The sequence below is a fragment of the Pieris rapae genome, chromosome 22 (genome assembly GCF_905147795.1).
Source record: "Pieris rapae chromosome 22, ilPieRapa1.1, whole genome shotgun sequence".
Lineage (NCBI taxonomy): Eukaryota > Metazoa > Arthropoda > Insecta > Lepidoptera > Pieridae > Pieris > Pieris rapae.
Window position 1 is genome coordinate 3,125,477 of NC_059530.1, and position 17,949 is coordinate 3,143,425.

The 17,949-nt window shown below is 32.9% G+C and overlaps 2 protein-coding genes across 3 annotated transcripts; one reads left to right on the forward strand and one right to left on the reverse strand.

Moving 5' to 3' along the window:
- Nucleotides 1–448: 448 nt before the first annotated feature.
- Nucleotides 449–11,709, forward strand: LOC110996152 (solute carrier family 2, facilitated glucose transporter member 1). Its single transcript, XM_022263695.2, has 12 exons — nt 449–578; nt 6,314–6,409; nt 6,640–6,800; nt 6,963–7,073; nt 7,741–7,828; nt 8,016–8,229; nt 9,026–9,084; nt 9,543–9,744; nt 10,193–10,329; nt 10,685–10,787; nt 10,980–11,080; nt 11,338–11,709. Exons 1-12 carry the CDS (start codon nt 573–575, stop codon nt 11,473–11,475), a joined length of 1,416 nt encoding a protein of 471 aa, XP_022119387.1. The 5' UTR covers nt 449–572; the 3' UTR covers nt 11,476–11,709.
- Nucleotides 11,710–13,671: 1,962 nt separating this feature from the next.
- LOC110996161 (exopolyphosphatase PRUNE1) lies at nt 13,672–17,665 on the reverse strand. 2 transcript variants are annotated; one of them, XM_045633230.1, is made up of 9 exons: nt 17,634–17,665; nt 17,487–17,548; nt 17,003–17,280; nt 16,643–16,792; nt 16,061–16,203; nt 15,665–15,785; nt 15,181–15,310; nt 13,976–14,128; nt 13,672–13,855 (listed from the first exon to the last, which is right to left on the reverse strand). In XM_045633230.1, exons 2-9 carry the CDS (start codon nt 17,520–17,522, stop codon nt 13,703–13,705), a joined length of 1,164 nt encoding a protein of 387 aa, XP_045489186.1. In that variant the 5' UTR covers nt 17,523–17,548; nt 17,634–17,665; the 3' UTR covers nt 13,672–13,702. The 2 variants fall into 2 exon arrangements, with proteins under 2 accessions (XP_045489186.1, XP_022119402.2); XM_022263710.2 differs by lacking the exon at nt 17,634–17,665 and having other exon boundaries at nt 17,487–17,627.
- Nucleotides 17,666–17,949: the final 284 nt, after the last annotated feature.

Sequence of the window (17,949 nt, forward strand, 5' to 3'; positions counted from 1 at the left end):
GTTTTAATTTAGGTATATATATACTTTTAGGTGCTAAAGATAAGATCCATAGATGACTCAATGAGCTACTTGACTTGGGAAGCATTATAAATATTGGGATCGACACTTAAGTGAAAATTTTATACCTAGTTCAGCAGGCTTCTTAAAAACAGCGCTTAAAAGCGCTATATTGTTCTGGTTAACATTTTTTCATACTACGGTCGTAGCGAGCGTTCAGTTACCTAAGAAAACAACTAGTACTACACGCTGTTTTAAGCCTTATTACCCAAAGATAAAGTACAATATTAAAATATAGTTCTTATGGAGAAATAATATTAATGACTATATAATTTTGAACTTAATTAGTAAGGGGTAAGGTACAAAATAAGATGGTGGGGCTATGGTATGCGTAGGATAACCGGTTCAGATGACGTCATTGACCACACAGACCGCGTCCGCGTCATTTGAAATTCGAATTTCGGCGACCCCGTACATTATTTACGGCGCGAGTACGTTTATGTCACTGTGACAGTTACTTTTATAGGTGAAAAAGGTTGTTTCGTATTCGAAGGAGGTTTTATTTTTCATTCATCATGGCGGTAAGTTTTACTTCTTTTTGCGCATGCGCATGGATATCATAATTTCCTTCTCTGTTCTAATTTTGAAACCGCCTTGGTTTTGCCCTGGTAACTAGATTTTGAAGTAAATGTAACTTAATGAAAATTTTCCTATAATCTATGTATAAATTAGCAATATAAAATTAATTATTGAAGCACGTATTTTTTGCACGCTCTTATCGTTTAATATTAACAATTATACGTAATACTAATAATTATTTAACTGTGGGGTGCCAACTGTGTATAATAATACCTACTTTATTTGTTTATTATTAAAAATCTGGAAAGTGGGTTTAGGGCTGAACCAATTTAGATTAATTTTGTAATTTCGGCTTAAAGTAATGGTAGTTTAAATTTAGAAAATGTTCTAATAAAAAAAGAGACAGCGAAGAAATCATCATCCTTCATACCAATTCCATTGAATTAGCAATGGTACTGTCAATAAGAATTGTCAACAAAAATGACGCTTGTTTATGCAGCCACATACGCCTACGTTCCGGAAGAGCGATATTCCTTTGAGCGGGAAATATTTCGATGGTATAATTTTTACCGTGTGCTGAATATTTGTGGTATAACCGTCAGGCGAGCACTTATAACCAGATTTTTTCTTAAACGGCCTACAGTGCGATTGCGAGTCCTCTAGATTATTATAACTTAATATCGGATGAGACGTTTGACTGTTTTATTTTAAAACAATCTTTAAATAGAATCATCTTACTTGGTTATTGAAACAATACGTTTAATAAATAAAAGATGAAGTAAATAATAAATAAACTATTATATATACACACAATAAGATACGAAAACAAAAGAAGGCAAAAAACTTTAAGGGCTCATGCCCACGACACGGTTTTTCGCCGGCCTTTGCTCCGAAGCGGTGAGCCGGCACTAAGGCCGGCGTCATGGAGTCCCATACAAAACTGGCTACCAGATCAAGTGATGACCACCTAAAATGGCACTTTTGAACGTTAAATAAAATATAAAGATGATTCTAGTTGCCCCTCCCAAAAGGTGCGCGTAGAGAAGAATCTCAACACTTACTCTTTTAAAATAGGGTTTATAATATTAATATACATCAGCTAAATAAGTATAATATAATATAAATAAGTATAATAATTATATGTGAAGACAGTGAACTGTGACCGAACGTAGACCCGCCTCGTGGGCATGAGCCGTAAGCGTAAATGTCGGTTAGTTTTATAATTTTCGGTCAGTAAGGCAAAGGTTGCACAAGTATATAAAAAGGATAATAGCGAAAGTATATAAACGTCCTAATAGATCTGTTTCCAAATTTAAAAACTACAAACTAATGATTAAGTCTACAATCAGGTCACAAGGAAATTGAATGTATAGCCGGGTTTTATGTGTACATAATGAAACCCAAGCGGTGATATAAATGTATATATTATATATAATATGGGACTTCAATGGAACCGTTGTCTTCATACGCAATACGTGAATCAAACGCCAAAGACACGGACAAATTTGATTTATATAAAAAAGCAGTGTTGCAACGGATTTACACATTTCTCGCGCCTACTAACTCTTCAATTTAATTTTACGTTACGCATTGTAATTGACAATTTTTTTTGACAATTACAATGCAATTCATTCGTCATAATATAATTGTGCACTAAGAAATCGTTGTGTAGATCCTATTCTTACAATTCACGTACTGAAATTTACTCAATAAATAGTCTAGCATGTATATTATCGGTATCACTTAACATTAGGTGAGCCTCCTGCCCGTTTGCCCCCTGTTCTATAAAAAAAAGGATTGTTTATAAATTAATTTTTATATTTCTAATAGGCAAAATAATATTTTAATTTTATTATAATATTATTAATATAAATTCCATCCCCGTAAAATTTGCCACTCTAGGCTCCATCCTACTCAGCCTGCTGGTCACTCGCCACTGGTGTTGGCGTAGTAGACTCAATCCTGAGTTCTTGCATTCCAATCACGGTTTTACACTAATGGATTTCGAAATAGTGAAGATATCGTAAGGAAACCGGCATGCCTTAGACCTAAAAATTCTTGGCGTTAGGGACAGAAAGCTGATCATCTTCTTTTAGAAATAACAAATGATCTCGTAACAGATAGAGCAACTCGTGGGCCGAACCTAATGAAGCGATTGCTTCTTACGTACAAAGAATTAGTTCTTTGTACGTAAACAAAAGCAGAAAACGACCCCTTATAGATCCTATTACATGTTTTCGTGATTCCAAACGACTTGTGGAATTATATTTCGTTTCGTGTTTCATTTTTATTCACTATGATATAAGTTTATTTATACAAGCAAAAAGATATCAAACGCTATGTTTTTTAATACTATCTTAAGTACTTTTCATGCGCAACAGCCCCCTTCTTGCTCGAGTATTTGATTTCTGACCATTTCTAGTGCGCTTAGGCTCCAATGCCGCATTTACATTCAGACGTAGTAAGCAGGGAAATGGGCAGGACGAGTGTGTAAACGCAATACTTACGACGAAGTATTCCACTTCCTTGCCCACTTCCCTGCCCAATTCCCTGACCACTTCCCTGCTCACTACGGCTGAATGTAAATTACATATAAGACACGACAAAAATTTTAGGTTTTTCTTTTCGTTCTTGGCCTGCGCGGTTTGAAATTTTAGGTTATTAGTCTCCTTTTACTATTAAAAAAGCTTTGTAGTTTTTGACAAATATATTGATATTCAAGTTTTTTTCGATGCAATGATTACAATCTATATCTAGTAAGTAGTGTAGTATTTAAAATTTCACGTTATAAACATTGGAACCAGTTTAAAATATATTATAGAAAATTATAATATATAATAAATATAATCATGACATAACAGGCTCACCTTGTATACTTGCAATTTGACATTTAAAATGACAGTTTCTTGGCACAAGGTCGAGGAAAATATTTTTTTTTTAAATAATTACATACATGTTGTTTTTGGTTAACGCGAACAATTGAAACTTCTCAAATGTATTAATAAAAACTTTTCACACACTTTTACAACATTTATACTATAAATATACGTTTGTACTATAAATAAAACTCCAAAGTGTTTATAATATAACTGAGCATTTGAGTTTGTTGATAACGTTTAATTAAAGTTCATTATTTTTTAAGTTTCCCGGATGTGTGATAAAGCTGCAAGTCCCATAAGTATTTTAAATACGACTATTTGTAAATATTTCCTCTATTATTTATACTTCTGTCTATTATTTACGCTTCAAAAGTGAGTCTAAAATAATACAATAATGAAATTAACTAACAATACCTTATAAAAAATCGTCACATCTTATCGTGTGCATATAAATACTACATTATACTAGTATAATACTCCAAAATCAATACAGCAATTTTAATGAAAAGCACTGTATAATTAATTTTGACATAAACAATGATTACAATAAAAAAGAATATACAGGTGGCCAAAAAGTCTACTACTAGGGGATAGATGAGGTCAACAGCTGCAAAAAATGTTCTACGGTTGTATTATGTTCATTTAATTTATTTTGCGTTTTTATAAGAATTTTTTTATAGTTCCTACTAGATTGGTACTGATAAGACCTTTCGTTAGACATACTATTTATGGTTTTTTTATGGGGAGTGTCTTAAAAATAATATTATATTTCACGAAATATTTTTTTTTCATATCATAACTTTTTGTTTACTTCGGACCTCACATTGAAGAAAAAATACTTTACTCAAAAGTGACAGGGTCACATAGGGTGTTACAAGTTTTGGCGCATTTAAAAGGGATTCTGTAAGGCTTTTTTTAGAGATTAAAAATATTGGATATTTCTATATTGGAAATAAATAGTCTAATAAAATAAATAGGAATTTTACATCTATAATCTTTGTGGAAGAATTTGTGTGGTTTTTGAGAGCTTCTCTTGCGTTAGGTCAAACGGTCAAAGTCACGAAAAACTAAACTACGGGTGATTCCTCTTTGAATTTAAAAAGACGCCATATTTCTTACGCTTGATACTAAAACCTTTTTTGTTGTAAAATTAATACCATATTTCCTAAATTGCGCATCCTACGTATTGTATTATATAATGCGTCTCTCAGTCATAGATAATATTTTTATCTATTAATTAACAAACATACCGCCGGACAGATTTTTATCAGAAAACTAATATTTTGTTACTAGATAGTTTTTACGCTAGTAGGATCATTGCATTAAGTTGAATGCCCATGAGCAACTCTTGTCGCAGGCATTGTTTACGGGCTCTCCGAACCCCCCCCCCCTTCCGCCCCCTCGGAGCGAACATAATATGAAGCCGTTGAATCTTAGGGGGTCTAACACAGCTCCCGAGCCTACATTACAGCGTCACTTCCATAAGTTACCCCGGCGCAAGAGATTTCCCAAAAATAAAATGGCGTGTTGACTTCGGACATAATGTTATAAGCTAATAATAATGTAACGGAAAAGTAATTTACCAGGAAAGTCTTAATATTTCTTTGTAAAGTTTGTTAATATTGCGCAATTCAATAATAGATAGTAATCACAAAAAATAACAAACGAGTCGTCACGTCACTTTTAATAATGTCTCCATTTAATCTATCTATAAATATTAAGAGTGTATAATGCCGTTGTCTTGGTCTTTTTGAGGGCAAAACGTTGTGACAAGTGGCACTCGCATTGATAAAAATGATACTTAATACTTAAGAATTAAAAAAAAATGTATATTCGGTAGGTTTACAAGCTAACTAAACTAACATACATATTTTTATATATATCGATTCTAATCTAACCTTAAACTAAGATTTAAGTTGGCATCTGGTAGATATTGTACCTATTGCAGTTGTGATAGTACTCCAGATCTGGTACTTTCCTTGCTCGAAGAAATTCATGCCATTACAGAAGCAACGGCTATCAAACTTTTTAAATATGTTTTCTTCCATATTTAATTATTATTATATATGTTGGTTATGTATATTTGTGTGATAGAAATTAAATACCTTTTTACCATCTAACTGAATAAAATAGTATTATTCCTTAACTTAAAGTACTACTTCGTCTCTTTCTGCCAAATTATGTTTACGTTTTAGTTTTTATGAATAAGTATAGATAATTGATCTGTGCCATCAATGAATAAGAAAATAAATTATACGAGCCACCCACGATTCAGTGTTTGTATATGCACAAAAACCGGCGTTACAAAGGTATTCAGGTCTTAGATTTCTGAGGCTGTTTCGTGAACATTATATTTTTCCAATAGGCAAGTAGGTGATCAGCCTTCTGTGTGCACACAAAAAAAATCAGTGGCGCTACAACCTCTAGGTTTTGGTCTAAGATTTTTGAATCTGTTTCATGATCATTTTTTTAAATCTAATAGGCAAGTTGGTGATCAGCCTTAAGCGCCTGACACACGTCGTCGAATTTTTGGGTCTCAGAGATGTCGGTTTCCTCACGATGTTTTCCCTCATCGTTCGAGCAAATGTTAAATGCGCACATAGAAAGAAAGTCCATTGGTGCACAGTCGGGGATCGAACCTTCCACCTCAGGTATGAGGCATGCTCACCGTACAGGCGGTTGTTAAATGCTCACTTAAAATGTCCATTTGCACAGTCCGCAATCTCAGGGATGACATTTTCAAGCTAAAGCCACTAGGCCAAAGATACTTCATAGCACTGATGCAATGCCGAAAAATCCTTTAGCAATAGTTTTACGATTCTATTCTAGGTTTTTAACAATATTCGTTGTATTTTCAGAGTATGAATGCGAGGCTCGCGTTCGCTATAATGTCGGCATCACTGTCAGCATTTCAGCATGGCTATAACACGGGAGTCATGAACGCTCCAGAATTTGTAAGTTGTCTAATTGTTATTTCACTGAAAGAAACAGTAAGCCTACTACTGAGGTAATAGAGAGACCGGTCTTCGTTATTATATTCTTGGATTCTATACCCCGATGAAACTAGACTGGGACTACCTATCATTAGGGACTATTGGGGGGGAAATTGCTACTATTTTTGCGGCTTAAATTTGATTTCAAATGGCACGCATTATCATTAGCTAATCATATCAAATACTTTCAGGTTATGTCGCAATGGCTCCAGAAGGAAGCATTAACTGGAACCAATTTATCACTAGCCGCAAAGGATGACCCAGTTGTGACCAACATCTGGTCTTTGACTGTATCCATTTATTGTGTGGGGGGAATGATCGGTGGTGTCATTACTGGATTGGTTGCTGATAGGTAAAATTCTTTTTGGATAAGGTTCGAGGGTTTTTGTAAACTGCTGTTAACATACAAAAGAAACTGAAATAGAAGAGAATTTAATTAAATTATTCACAAATTAAATCTTAGATTGGAAAAAAGAGATACATAAGCTGCGATTATAATTAAGGATTCTTTCAGGCTAGGAAGAAAGGGTGGTCTATTGTGGAACAACCTCCTGGTCTTCGTGGCTGCGATGCTGGAGGCTCTATCCAAAACTGCACAGTCCTCAGAAATGCTAATAGTTGGCAGGTATGTAATATCACCGTATCACAGTGTAGGTCTATATAGACCGTTTGAGTTTCAGAGTCGAGCCTTAGCGCGTATTCTATTACCATTAGTTACAACCGCTCATATATGTTCATAGGGGAGTTTGTCAAAATACTACCACATTGAAATCCCTATATATCTTAATTTAACACTCCATATTCGTTTTGTTAAACATCTTAGGGAACGCATCCATACTATGTGACCCGTTTAGGGGGGGGGGAGCGGAGTCTTTAATACTACGATCAGTCACAGGATCGGGGGGGGGGGCTCAGGTTTTTGTCACGTAGTCGATTTAACTGAGAAAGCTTATGTGAACACAGCGAAATAAGAATTGTATCAAATAATTAATAAACAAATATTTGCAATAAAATAGTATTACGGGTATAAATTGAGATGTAAGCTATCCTATCTTCAAAGTTAGATCAAACTGCACACGGTGTGTAAATTTGATTGATATCGGTTCGTTAGTTTAGGAGTCCATAGCGGGCAAACAGCGTGACACGAAATTTATTGAGGATTAGGTATAAATTTACAATACAGTTTACGCTTATTTTATTTACTGCTTGGATTTAGCAAACATATATTCTGTATCTCAAAACAAGATCGAGTCTACTAATTCATATCTAAACCTTCAAACGAATATTTTCAGATTGATAATCGGTATTAACAATGGATTAAACGCAGGGCTTACACCAATGTATTTGGCTGAAATATCGCCTGTGGCATTGCGAGGCTCGGTAAGTTTATACAAATCAGAACATTGTATCCAATTGGAATATCTTAAAACGATAACTTACTTAGTACCTACTAGATTTCTTATTACTATATTGATCTTCTACAACACTTCTACATTTTAAAATATAAATCAAAGAACAACAAATATTAAATTGTGTTTTAGTGTCGATTATTGTATTTTCTTTTCAGATCGGAACAGTATATCAGCTAGTAATTACAATAACAATTCTTCTTTCACAAATACTTGGGCTAGAAGTAGTATTGGGGACGGCTAACGGGTGGCCATGGCTACTCGCTGTGATAGTGTTGCCAGCAATTGTACAATGTTGTACTTTACCGTTATGTCCTGAAACACCCAAGTTTCTGCTATTAAATAAGGGCGCGGAATTGAAGGCACAAAGAGGTAATATATTTTAAATAAAAGATGCATTAAACATTTATCTTAATCCTTATGTTATATAATACGCTAGTCGCTTGCTTGGAGATTTTTGGAAGACTTACGCAGTACAACACAAAGAAAATGATTTTCACTTTTAAAGAAGGGATATATATAGTGTAGTTAGACTAATAAATATGCTATTTGACATAGGATTTTAAAAACAGTATTTAAAGATTTGTATTAAAAGTTTGTTTATTTATTTCAAAAGGCACAACGAAACACATACAAACATTTACAGAAAACACATGACATACAAAAACAAGAAATTAAAATATTCATCTTTTCCCGCCAAAACGTTTCATTATGGCGTCGCGTACATATGAGTTTCCTGTAACCACGTAAAACTTACTAACCACTTAAAGTGTTTTATTATTCTCAGATACAGAGATATATTATATATCCGTTAACATATCTAACTAAACTCCAAGACAGTTTACACAGTCAAAGACATTATATACAAGCATGAGCATGGTCCATTAAAATAATTAGTATTTATTATTGCTATTAGATAAATTTATGATTATTTCCAAGATATTTCACCCAAACGCTTTTTAATGCCATTTCTCACACGAAAACTACGCCAATAAAACTGTATTTTTTGTACTGTCAAATATGGACGTTTATAGCCTGGAATTAAGGATTAAGCCGTATTTCTTTTTCCTTTTTACCTATAAATATATTCATAATTTTTTAAGAAGCCTCATCCTCTTATCATCCGTAATTAGAATAGACAGAGATATTTGAGAATGTTTTGTTTCAGCCCTTAATTGGCTCCGCGGCGATGTAGCTGTTCATGGAGAAATGGAGGAGATGCATCAGGTGACAATAATTTTCTTAAATAATTAGTCAATTGGGCAATTGCCCTATAATTAATTAATCGAATATCTAGAGAAAAGCGCTACAATCTTTTTAGATCTCGGCCTCAGATTTCTGTATCTGTTTCATGATCTAATTGGCAAGTAGGTTATCAAGTTCCTGTGCCATACGACTGTCGAATTTTTGGATCTGAAGAAAAATATACTTCCCCGCTTTGATTTGGGCTCTGGTCGTAAATTTAAACCTTTTATATTTTATAATAATTCATAGTAAAAAATAAATCTGATTGATTTGATTCGAAATAGACTTTCTGTATAAACGATTCTCTGTTACACCATTCATATGCAACTTACATACTTTTTAACACAAAAATATCAAGACACACACAAAAATTTAAAAAAAACATTTTATATGTCTTCGTAACCCAACAGGACTAGTACTTCTATTTTTTTCATCTACAGGAAGCAGAAAAGAACAAAATAAGCAAGAAAGTCACGCTTCGTGAACTCTTCGGAAATCAGCAACTTCGTCAGCCATTACTCATCGCCATGGTGGTGATGGTTGCTCAGCAGTTCTCGGGAATAAACGCGGTCATGTTCTTCTCCACAAATATCTTCACGAACGCTGGCTTGAACGAGGGGCAGAGTCAGTACGCTACATTGGGTGAGTACATTTAAATCAAATAGGGATTTACCAATTAATATAATTTCAACTGAACTATCTACACACCATAAGCATCTAATATAACTATTAAAATAAAAAATCAGTGGCACTACAACCTCTTTAGGACTTGGCCTCAGATTGTTGAATCTGTTTCATGATCATTTTGTAAACTGATAGCAAGTAGGTGATCAGCTTCCTGGGTAAAAGACATATCGGTGGCGACACGATGTTTTCCTTCGCCGTTCGAGCGAATGTGAAATGCGCACATAGAAAGAAAGTCCATTGGTGCACAGACGGGGATCGAACCTACAAGATCATGGATGAGAGTCGCACGCTGAAACCACTAGGCTAGTCATTTTTTTAAATTTAACTAAAATTCTTAAATGTCTGCCAAAAAAATTTATGCTGCATTATTTTCTTATTGTTAATTGTTCATATTATAATCTAGGTATGGGCGCCATGAATGTGGTAATGACTGTGATAAGTCTCCTACTGGTGGAAAAGGCGGGAAGGAAGACCCTACTTCTCATTGGATTTAGCGGAATGTTCGCAACCACCATTGCGTTGTGTATTGCTATTAAATATGTAAGTCTAAAGTTAATCAAGAAAAATATGTTTTAGCTTAAGTTCTACTATAATTTTAAAGTTCTCGTTAATTTTGCGAAACTGTATTGTTACTTTTTTAGTAATAGAAATTATTTAATATTACATTTCAACGCATTTAATTTAGTGTTCAATGCAAGGACATCCTTCTTAAGTTTTTTATTAATCTAGTTACATGGTGGGGTGTAAGATTTAAAATATTTATACTCCCGTCTGTTAAATTTTATTTTTATTTTAAATCGTTTAGTAATTCTAATACGTCTTTCAGTCACAGAGTACTAAAAATGCGTGAATGTTAAGAAACAGTTAATTACACATTTTTTTATCTGTGTTCCAGACGACAATATCCTGGGTACCATATTTATGCATCGCATTGGTGATTCTTTTCGTAACAATGTTTGCTGTCGGACCCGGTTCGATACCCTGGTTCCTTGTTACAGGTAAGTGTAAAACTAGCCTACAGTAATTATCTTCCTATTTATTAAACTTTTGCGTTTTTAGTACTGATATAATAAAAGCGCGTAAACCGAAAAAAAACAGTTTAAGCTGTCAAAAGATGATTATAAGGAGCAGTGGAAATATACACATGTTTCGCTCTTGTAAATTAATTATTTTTATAATTCAATCTGCAGAACTGTTCAACCAAGGCGCTCGACCTGCAGCTTCTTCAGTAGCCGTCACGGTTAACTGGACTGCTAACTTCATAGTAGCGCAAAGTTTTCTGCCACTTAAGGTAAATAGTATATATTTTATATATAGCTACTTCATGTAAAATATCTTTCAGCTAACTCTTTGAACAGAAAGTTCCAACTTCGTTAAAAGTCAATAAATTAATCAACAAGTACCTAATCCCTTCGAGGGTCAAAGGTGTGTGGACTAGTACCTAGGTGATCACGCTATGTGCATTATTCAAACCGAGCTTGAGTTTTTTTTTTTTTGATTAATATAATTAAAAAAATCAAATGACTAACCTATATTAACTTTTTTCAGTCAATAATAGACACGAACGTCTTCCTCATATTTGCTGCTCTTCAGTTCATATTTATATTATTCATATCATTCAAAATCCCGGAAACGAAAAACAAAACTATTGAGGAGATCACAGCTATGTTTAGACAACAGTTGTAAGGCATTTACGGAGACTTCCAATCAATTTTTATTATGCTTATTCGCCTTGCGACCTGGCTAAAGTGTTTCTACCAAAAGCCTTATGTAACGTCTTCCTGCTATTAAATAAACTCCTCAATCTCGTAGGATATATATAATATTAGCAAAGCTAATGCAATGAACAAACATCACAATCTACCATTTTTACACTCAACGTGCGATTAAATCGCTAGATCTGAATTCGTATTGAAATGTTTTTAGAAAGAACTACTTTTCATTTATTTGTCATGTGTTGAGCTTGGGTTGTAAGGTTTATGAATTTTGTGTTTGTTGTCTATGAAAGACTACAATATTATCTGTGTCACAGACTCACCTCTGTCAATAAATAACTAGGCTGGGTTCTAGTTGTTGAGGTTCGTCAAATTGTCATATTAAAACGCGCCAAAACTTTTAACCATGGAGCCCAAGCATAACTAATTGATATCTAAGTATATGTATTACTTCTTAATACTCCAGTAATAAAGAAGTTTCAGATGTGAACTAGATGTAAACTATTATCTATCTTTTAGATCCGATGTAAGTTAATTTATTGACAAACATTTTCCGTAGGTTAAGTTTAATGTTACAATATCCAACATATGTATTAGTATAATGATTTTACATCTGTAAAAAAAATAAGACAATGTCCGTCGTATATGGTATTTGGGATCATCTCTGTGTATGTAATTTGGGGGGAAAAAATAGGTCTTGTTAGATGAAAACAGGGTTGCATTTTGAATAACTCGCATATGAGATTAAATAAAGTAAGGTTGTTATAATTTATTTTTACATTAATTAATATAACACTCCTAATTTCTTACACTAACTGCCAAATGTATTTCAACACAAAAAGGAGGCATATTTGAATTAATAATTTATAATATGTTTAGGTACGGAAATAGATAAATTATCACAATTACACACAACTTCTTAAAGTTGTGAAATACAATATAATTTAAAACTATTCAATATATGTGTACTTAAATTTAAAAATGATAATAAGATAAAAAGTGAAAAATCCTTCTGTAAATATTTTTAAAAGTAACAACTTTCCAGTCGAACAACAAAGTGAACTATATTTTTGTAATGTTGTAATGTATTTTTAATAAATTTTGTTACGAAACTAGAAGGGCAGTTTCAGGCTTGTAAGCAAGTATGGCAACAGGCGAGCTCATACGTGCCCAAATGCTCTTTCAAAGACGAGTTTATACGCGCGAAAATGCGCAAGTCTGAAACCGCCCGCCGCCTAAGCTTTCATTACAAAAATATTAATATTGAAAATTTTGTCTTGAATTTATTCGAGCATGATGAGCTGTGGCTTTAGTTTTTTCGTAGACTATATTAGTATTGTGTCTGTGGTATTCAGAAAGTTACAATAAAATTTTACTTTATATAATTTCACAATTTTGAAAAGATTTAAGCTTACATTGCAAGTAACTGTCATAATTTTAATAATCTGTAAATATGCATTTTGTTAAGTAAGAAGTTTTTGTACGTTAAAAAATAAATGTTTTTCATACGAACTTCGCTTTTATTAATTATTTATGGTACTTACACTTTTAAGGAGCCGGATAATTATTTATATTCTATTTTCGTTTTTTGACGCCCAATCCCAATAATCTATCCATTTTTGACCATCTGAGACATATATCTTAAAAAAAGATTGCTAAAAGTGTGCCAATAACCAATCGACGGATTGTAATACCCATCTGTCAATAAGAGCTATCCATAGTAGGTCTGATCGGTGTATGTGGATAACACCTTGGTATGATAGCTCAACTGTGCCAATATCCTATCTTAAGATTTTAACTTACACACTTTAAAATAATGAAAAGGCTATTTGATATGTTTTAAACATAGAAATTTATATTTTAATATAAGTTGTACGGTTTTAGTTATTTGGTTTATATTGATTATCAAATAAGAGTGCAAAAGAGCGAATAGATTTCATTTTATCCGTATTCTATAAATATATTTAAACTTTGAAAGATTTAGTGACAATTTTAAGCTACTTATATTTGACTTTTTGGTCAGACCTCCTTATTCTATTTGTGCATATAGCCTATGGCGAATAGAAAAAGCCGTTTACCAATTACATTCGTAGCAATTGCAAGTGTCTGTCAATATAGGTAAGAGAAGAGAGAAAGAGTAAAGGAAAAATAAATCCACAACTATTTCAACAACAACTTTATTAACAATATATAAAACATTAATTACAATTATTTAAAAATTCGTTAACAGGTTCTATATATTGCTTTCTTGATGCTGATAAATTCAATTGTTTAAAAAAGAAACATTCAGATTTTTCCTCTGGCGATAATTGGAGGCACGGACTTGTCCATTCTTGAAGTATTTTTGATAACTAAAAAAACAAAATTGTGTTAAAATCGGTTCTGCTCTATAAAAAACCAGGAATTACTACGACATTTTCTTGACGATTTTAAAACACCGTTTGGAAACAACTGGACGGCTATGTACTCACTAATTCAACTTTTTCCGCATCATCACTGATAATAGCCCCATCTCTACGCAGAGCTCCTGTTAAGTCCATGCCTAGAAGTAGGGCTACGGTACACTTCCTTTGCGACAGTGCTTCGCTAACGGCCTTTAGGGCTTCGGGTTTTCTTAGATATACCTATATATTTAATCGTGTTTAAAATGGCAGTGTTATATTTATAATGAATAATTAGTTAAAAAAATATTCTCATAATCGAAATCGATACATTTTAAGAGTCCATTAGGTATTAGTAGCGGCACGAAACTCTAGCGCTGACCGTTATTGCGCAGAAGTAAAAAATAAGGTACCTGAGGGGGGCTAGCGGAATGAAGAGCGTCGATTGGCTCTCCAGTCGCATTCCGCCCCCCCCCCCCCCCCACAGTACACATAAATCCCCTCCACGTATCGGCCAGCGCTAGACTTACGTGCCTATAGTAATAGGTGCATTTATTCATATGTTTTATTTATAATAATCGACATGTTCCTGAGAACTCCATACCTATCATCTCAAAGCAATTGTTATTCGGAACGATTTAACTAGGGGTTTCCATGTCACAAGTTAATTATGTGCAACAAGTCAGAAGCGAGAAGCGATATATAAAAAAATATTTATGTTTCCCAAGATTAATTAATCAAATAATCTATAAGGTTGGTAGAACTGACAGGTTTAAAAACATATAAATATAAAATTTATTTATTGAAATATAGTTTACATACGCAAACTATATAGTAATAGTACGTATTTTGGTCTAATATCCGAATGGAGAATGTTTTTCTACCATCTACCAAAATTTGGCCGCTACTATTTTTAGTGAAATTAGTTTAAATTGATTTTTGGGATAACATTTCCTTCACTTGTAATTTTAAATAAAACATTGTTTACATGGTGACATTTTACATAAAGATTTAAAAAAATCACATGGCCGCTTCTTCACAGCCAGGTGTAAATAGGTATGATTTCGATACATTTATACCTTCATAACGTACAATTATTAATTATATATCAAATTGAAGCTATTTTTTTCTATAAATTATCGTATATGGGTGCCTGGATAAATCGGCCGCAAATAAGGGTTGCCAGCTGTTAAAGATGATAAATATTTCGGGTAGAGTGAAAGAGAGCTAACGCATAATACCATTTGTCAGACGAGGATAGCGGAAATATATATTAAAATCTCTGATATTCAAACCTCAACCAATATCGGAAAGCTGGGTATGAAAACGTCGCCGACAATTTTAAAATCCTTCCTCAATAATTGTGCGGCGTTGAGTAACGCCACATCAGACCTCGCTTCAACTAGACGTTGCACTTTTGATTTCCTAAAATTAATTATAAATCAGCAGGCTGAGTACAGATTATTAAGTATTATTATCAACTGTTGATCTATGTGTAAAAAAATCCTGATAATATTTATAACTGCTTATAATGGCTGTTTACTAAAGAAGACTGCATAATAAATGCATAAAATACATAAATTATTTTCCTACAGTAGATGTGTTTCTGATATCCGAGGCAGGAATGCTTGGTGCATCTCCTGCCTCCAGATGTGACAGGGGTACTCTGAATAATAGAACCTCTGCTATTCAGTGACTGGGTGAGCACTAAAACCCTGGTCATGATGTTTGTGTAGAGAGTAGAGACCGGGAGGCTCTAACTTTGTAGAGAAGACTTACCTTTCTTCAATACAATCACTAGGTTTCAATATAGTTTCGAGAAATTGCACTTTATCTATATCATGTGGCGTTGCTTTATTTACTTCTTTGGAAAAATTCACTGTGTCTAATAATATTACACCTAAAATATTAATTAAATAATCAATATTTATTCATGTATAAAGAACATAAAATTAAGTCTGTTAATTATTATTATTATGTACATAATTGTTTTGGCAAGTTTTTCTTATTTCCACTAGTGGATAGTAATGATGGCAGATAGCTCATGTTGACAGTCATCCAGGTCAAGAATCCCTATCCATAAGAATAGAATATGAATTATCTAGAAGCTATCATAAGACGTAACCTAGTATTTAACTGATACAATACATATAATTTTTTATAGAATTTACTTACTATGTAATAAATCAGCACACACTTTGTAATCTTCAAAGAAATCACCTCTATTCATTAATGCTGAAAGATCCTGAATCCTTTGAGTTACAAGTGTACAACAAGATCCTACAATTTCTATCGTACTCCTTACATCATCTTTGTAACTGAAATTTACACTTTTACATTGAAATTTTAGCCAAAAATAACCATTTACATATTTTTGGCTAAAATTCTCTAGGATCCTTAAATTGTATAGTTAATGATGTCTTTTCGGCCTTGTGTGTCTGACAGGCCTTTGTACAACCTTTTGTCAAAATAGCACTGAGACTCATCAGGAATCTCATCCATAAATGCCAATAATTTATAAGCATAAAAGGCTGACGCATACCATACTTGCTGAAAAAATAATGAATGCAAAAGTGATAGGGCCAGATTATCATTCCAAAAAATTTTCTATAAATTAATTTCTTGTTCTGATATTGTATCTATATGGTTACTTAGTTGCCAGCTAAGACAGATATGCAAAATTAGTGTTAACATTCACCACCATTCTGACAAGGAGAGTCAGGATACTAAAGTAATCATAAAATAATTTTGAATTACCTCCAGTTATTCTTATCAATAGGCCTGTGGTCTATAATTTCTGTGACATATGGGGATAAAAACTCATACTTCTTTGACAAAACATGATGGTCCACTAGTACAATATTAATTTTACTATCTTCCACTAACTTTTTTAGATCTATATCATCTCTAAAAAAAACAATAAAATTTATAATACTTTAATTAATAATAAAATCATTGTCAAAACAAATTTTAAACTGTTGTGTGGAAAAAAACTATAATTTTTCTATAAGATGTCTCTGTCATTTTCTAAATAAATTTAGAGATATGCAATGCTACAGTGTATACTAACACTGGAACAAAAAATAGTTATCACAGCTTTCTAATAAAAACACTTACCTAAAAAGCAAAAAATTATCTCTCAGACCATATTCCTTAAAACAAAATGCAACCTCTGTCTTCAAAGGTAAGTCCTGTCTATCTACATCTAATAAAGATACAAAAATGTCATCTTTGTATGTACTTTCATCTCTTTTATTTCTTGTACAAACTTTACATTTCATTTTTTGGTGCTGCCAATGTAGAAATGTAGCGTAAACGAGGGAACTGACTGCTGAATCGAGATCACAACTCTCGTTACCAAGGACAATGGTGAGATTAACATAATTTCGTGATTTCTAGAAAAACAAAAAGGTTAGTAATGTTGTCGTAGTAATGAGCAATTACATTCTAATAAAACAATTATATTCTATTATTATTTTATCATGAATAGCATGAATACTAATAATACATTTAACAAAGAGAAGGCTCGAAGATATTTATTTTTAACACAAATTTGTATAACAAATGAAGCACCAATGTATGAAATATAAACCACACTTACCAGAACATTTAAAGTATAATTAAGGTAATCCTCCATTGGCTATTATTGAGACACAAAAGCACCTGGAATTGGAATTTCTGATTTTAATGTTTACAAACTTTCAAATTACAAAATTACCGTCGTCTTTGACAAGTGTTTTTAGTTTACCTAGCATTTATTATAGCAATAACATTTTTTAAGTATTCACCTAGAGACTACTGACATAAAATGAATGACAATGGACATAAAACTAGTGTATAGCAAAAATTTAGAAATTAAACTTCAATATACATATTACAAATCTGTGGATTAAAATGTTCGAAGATTTAGTCTAAAATATTCGAATTTTGGTGGCATGTACCAAAGCATACGTGTAATTATTTACGTTTGGTTTACTGACAAAAATATGCTTCAAAGCGGTTATGAAGCACAGTTTTCATCATTATAAACGCAAAATGTTCATTACAATGCATATCATACAATC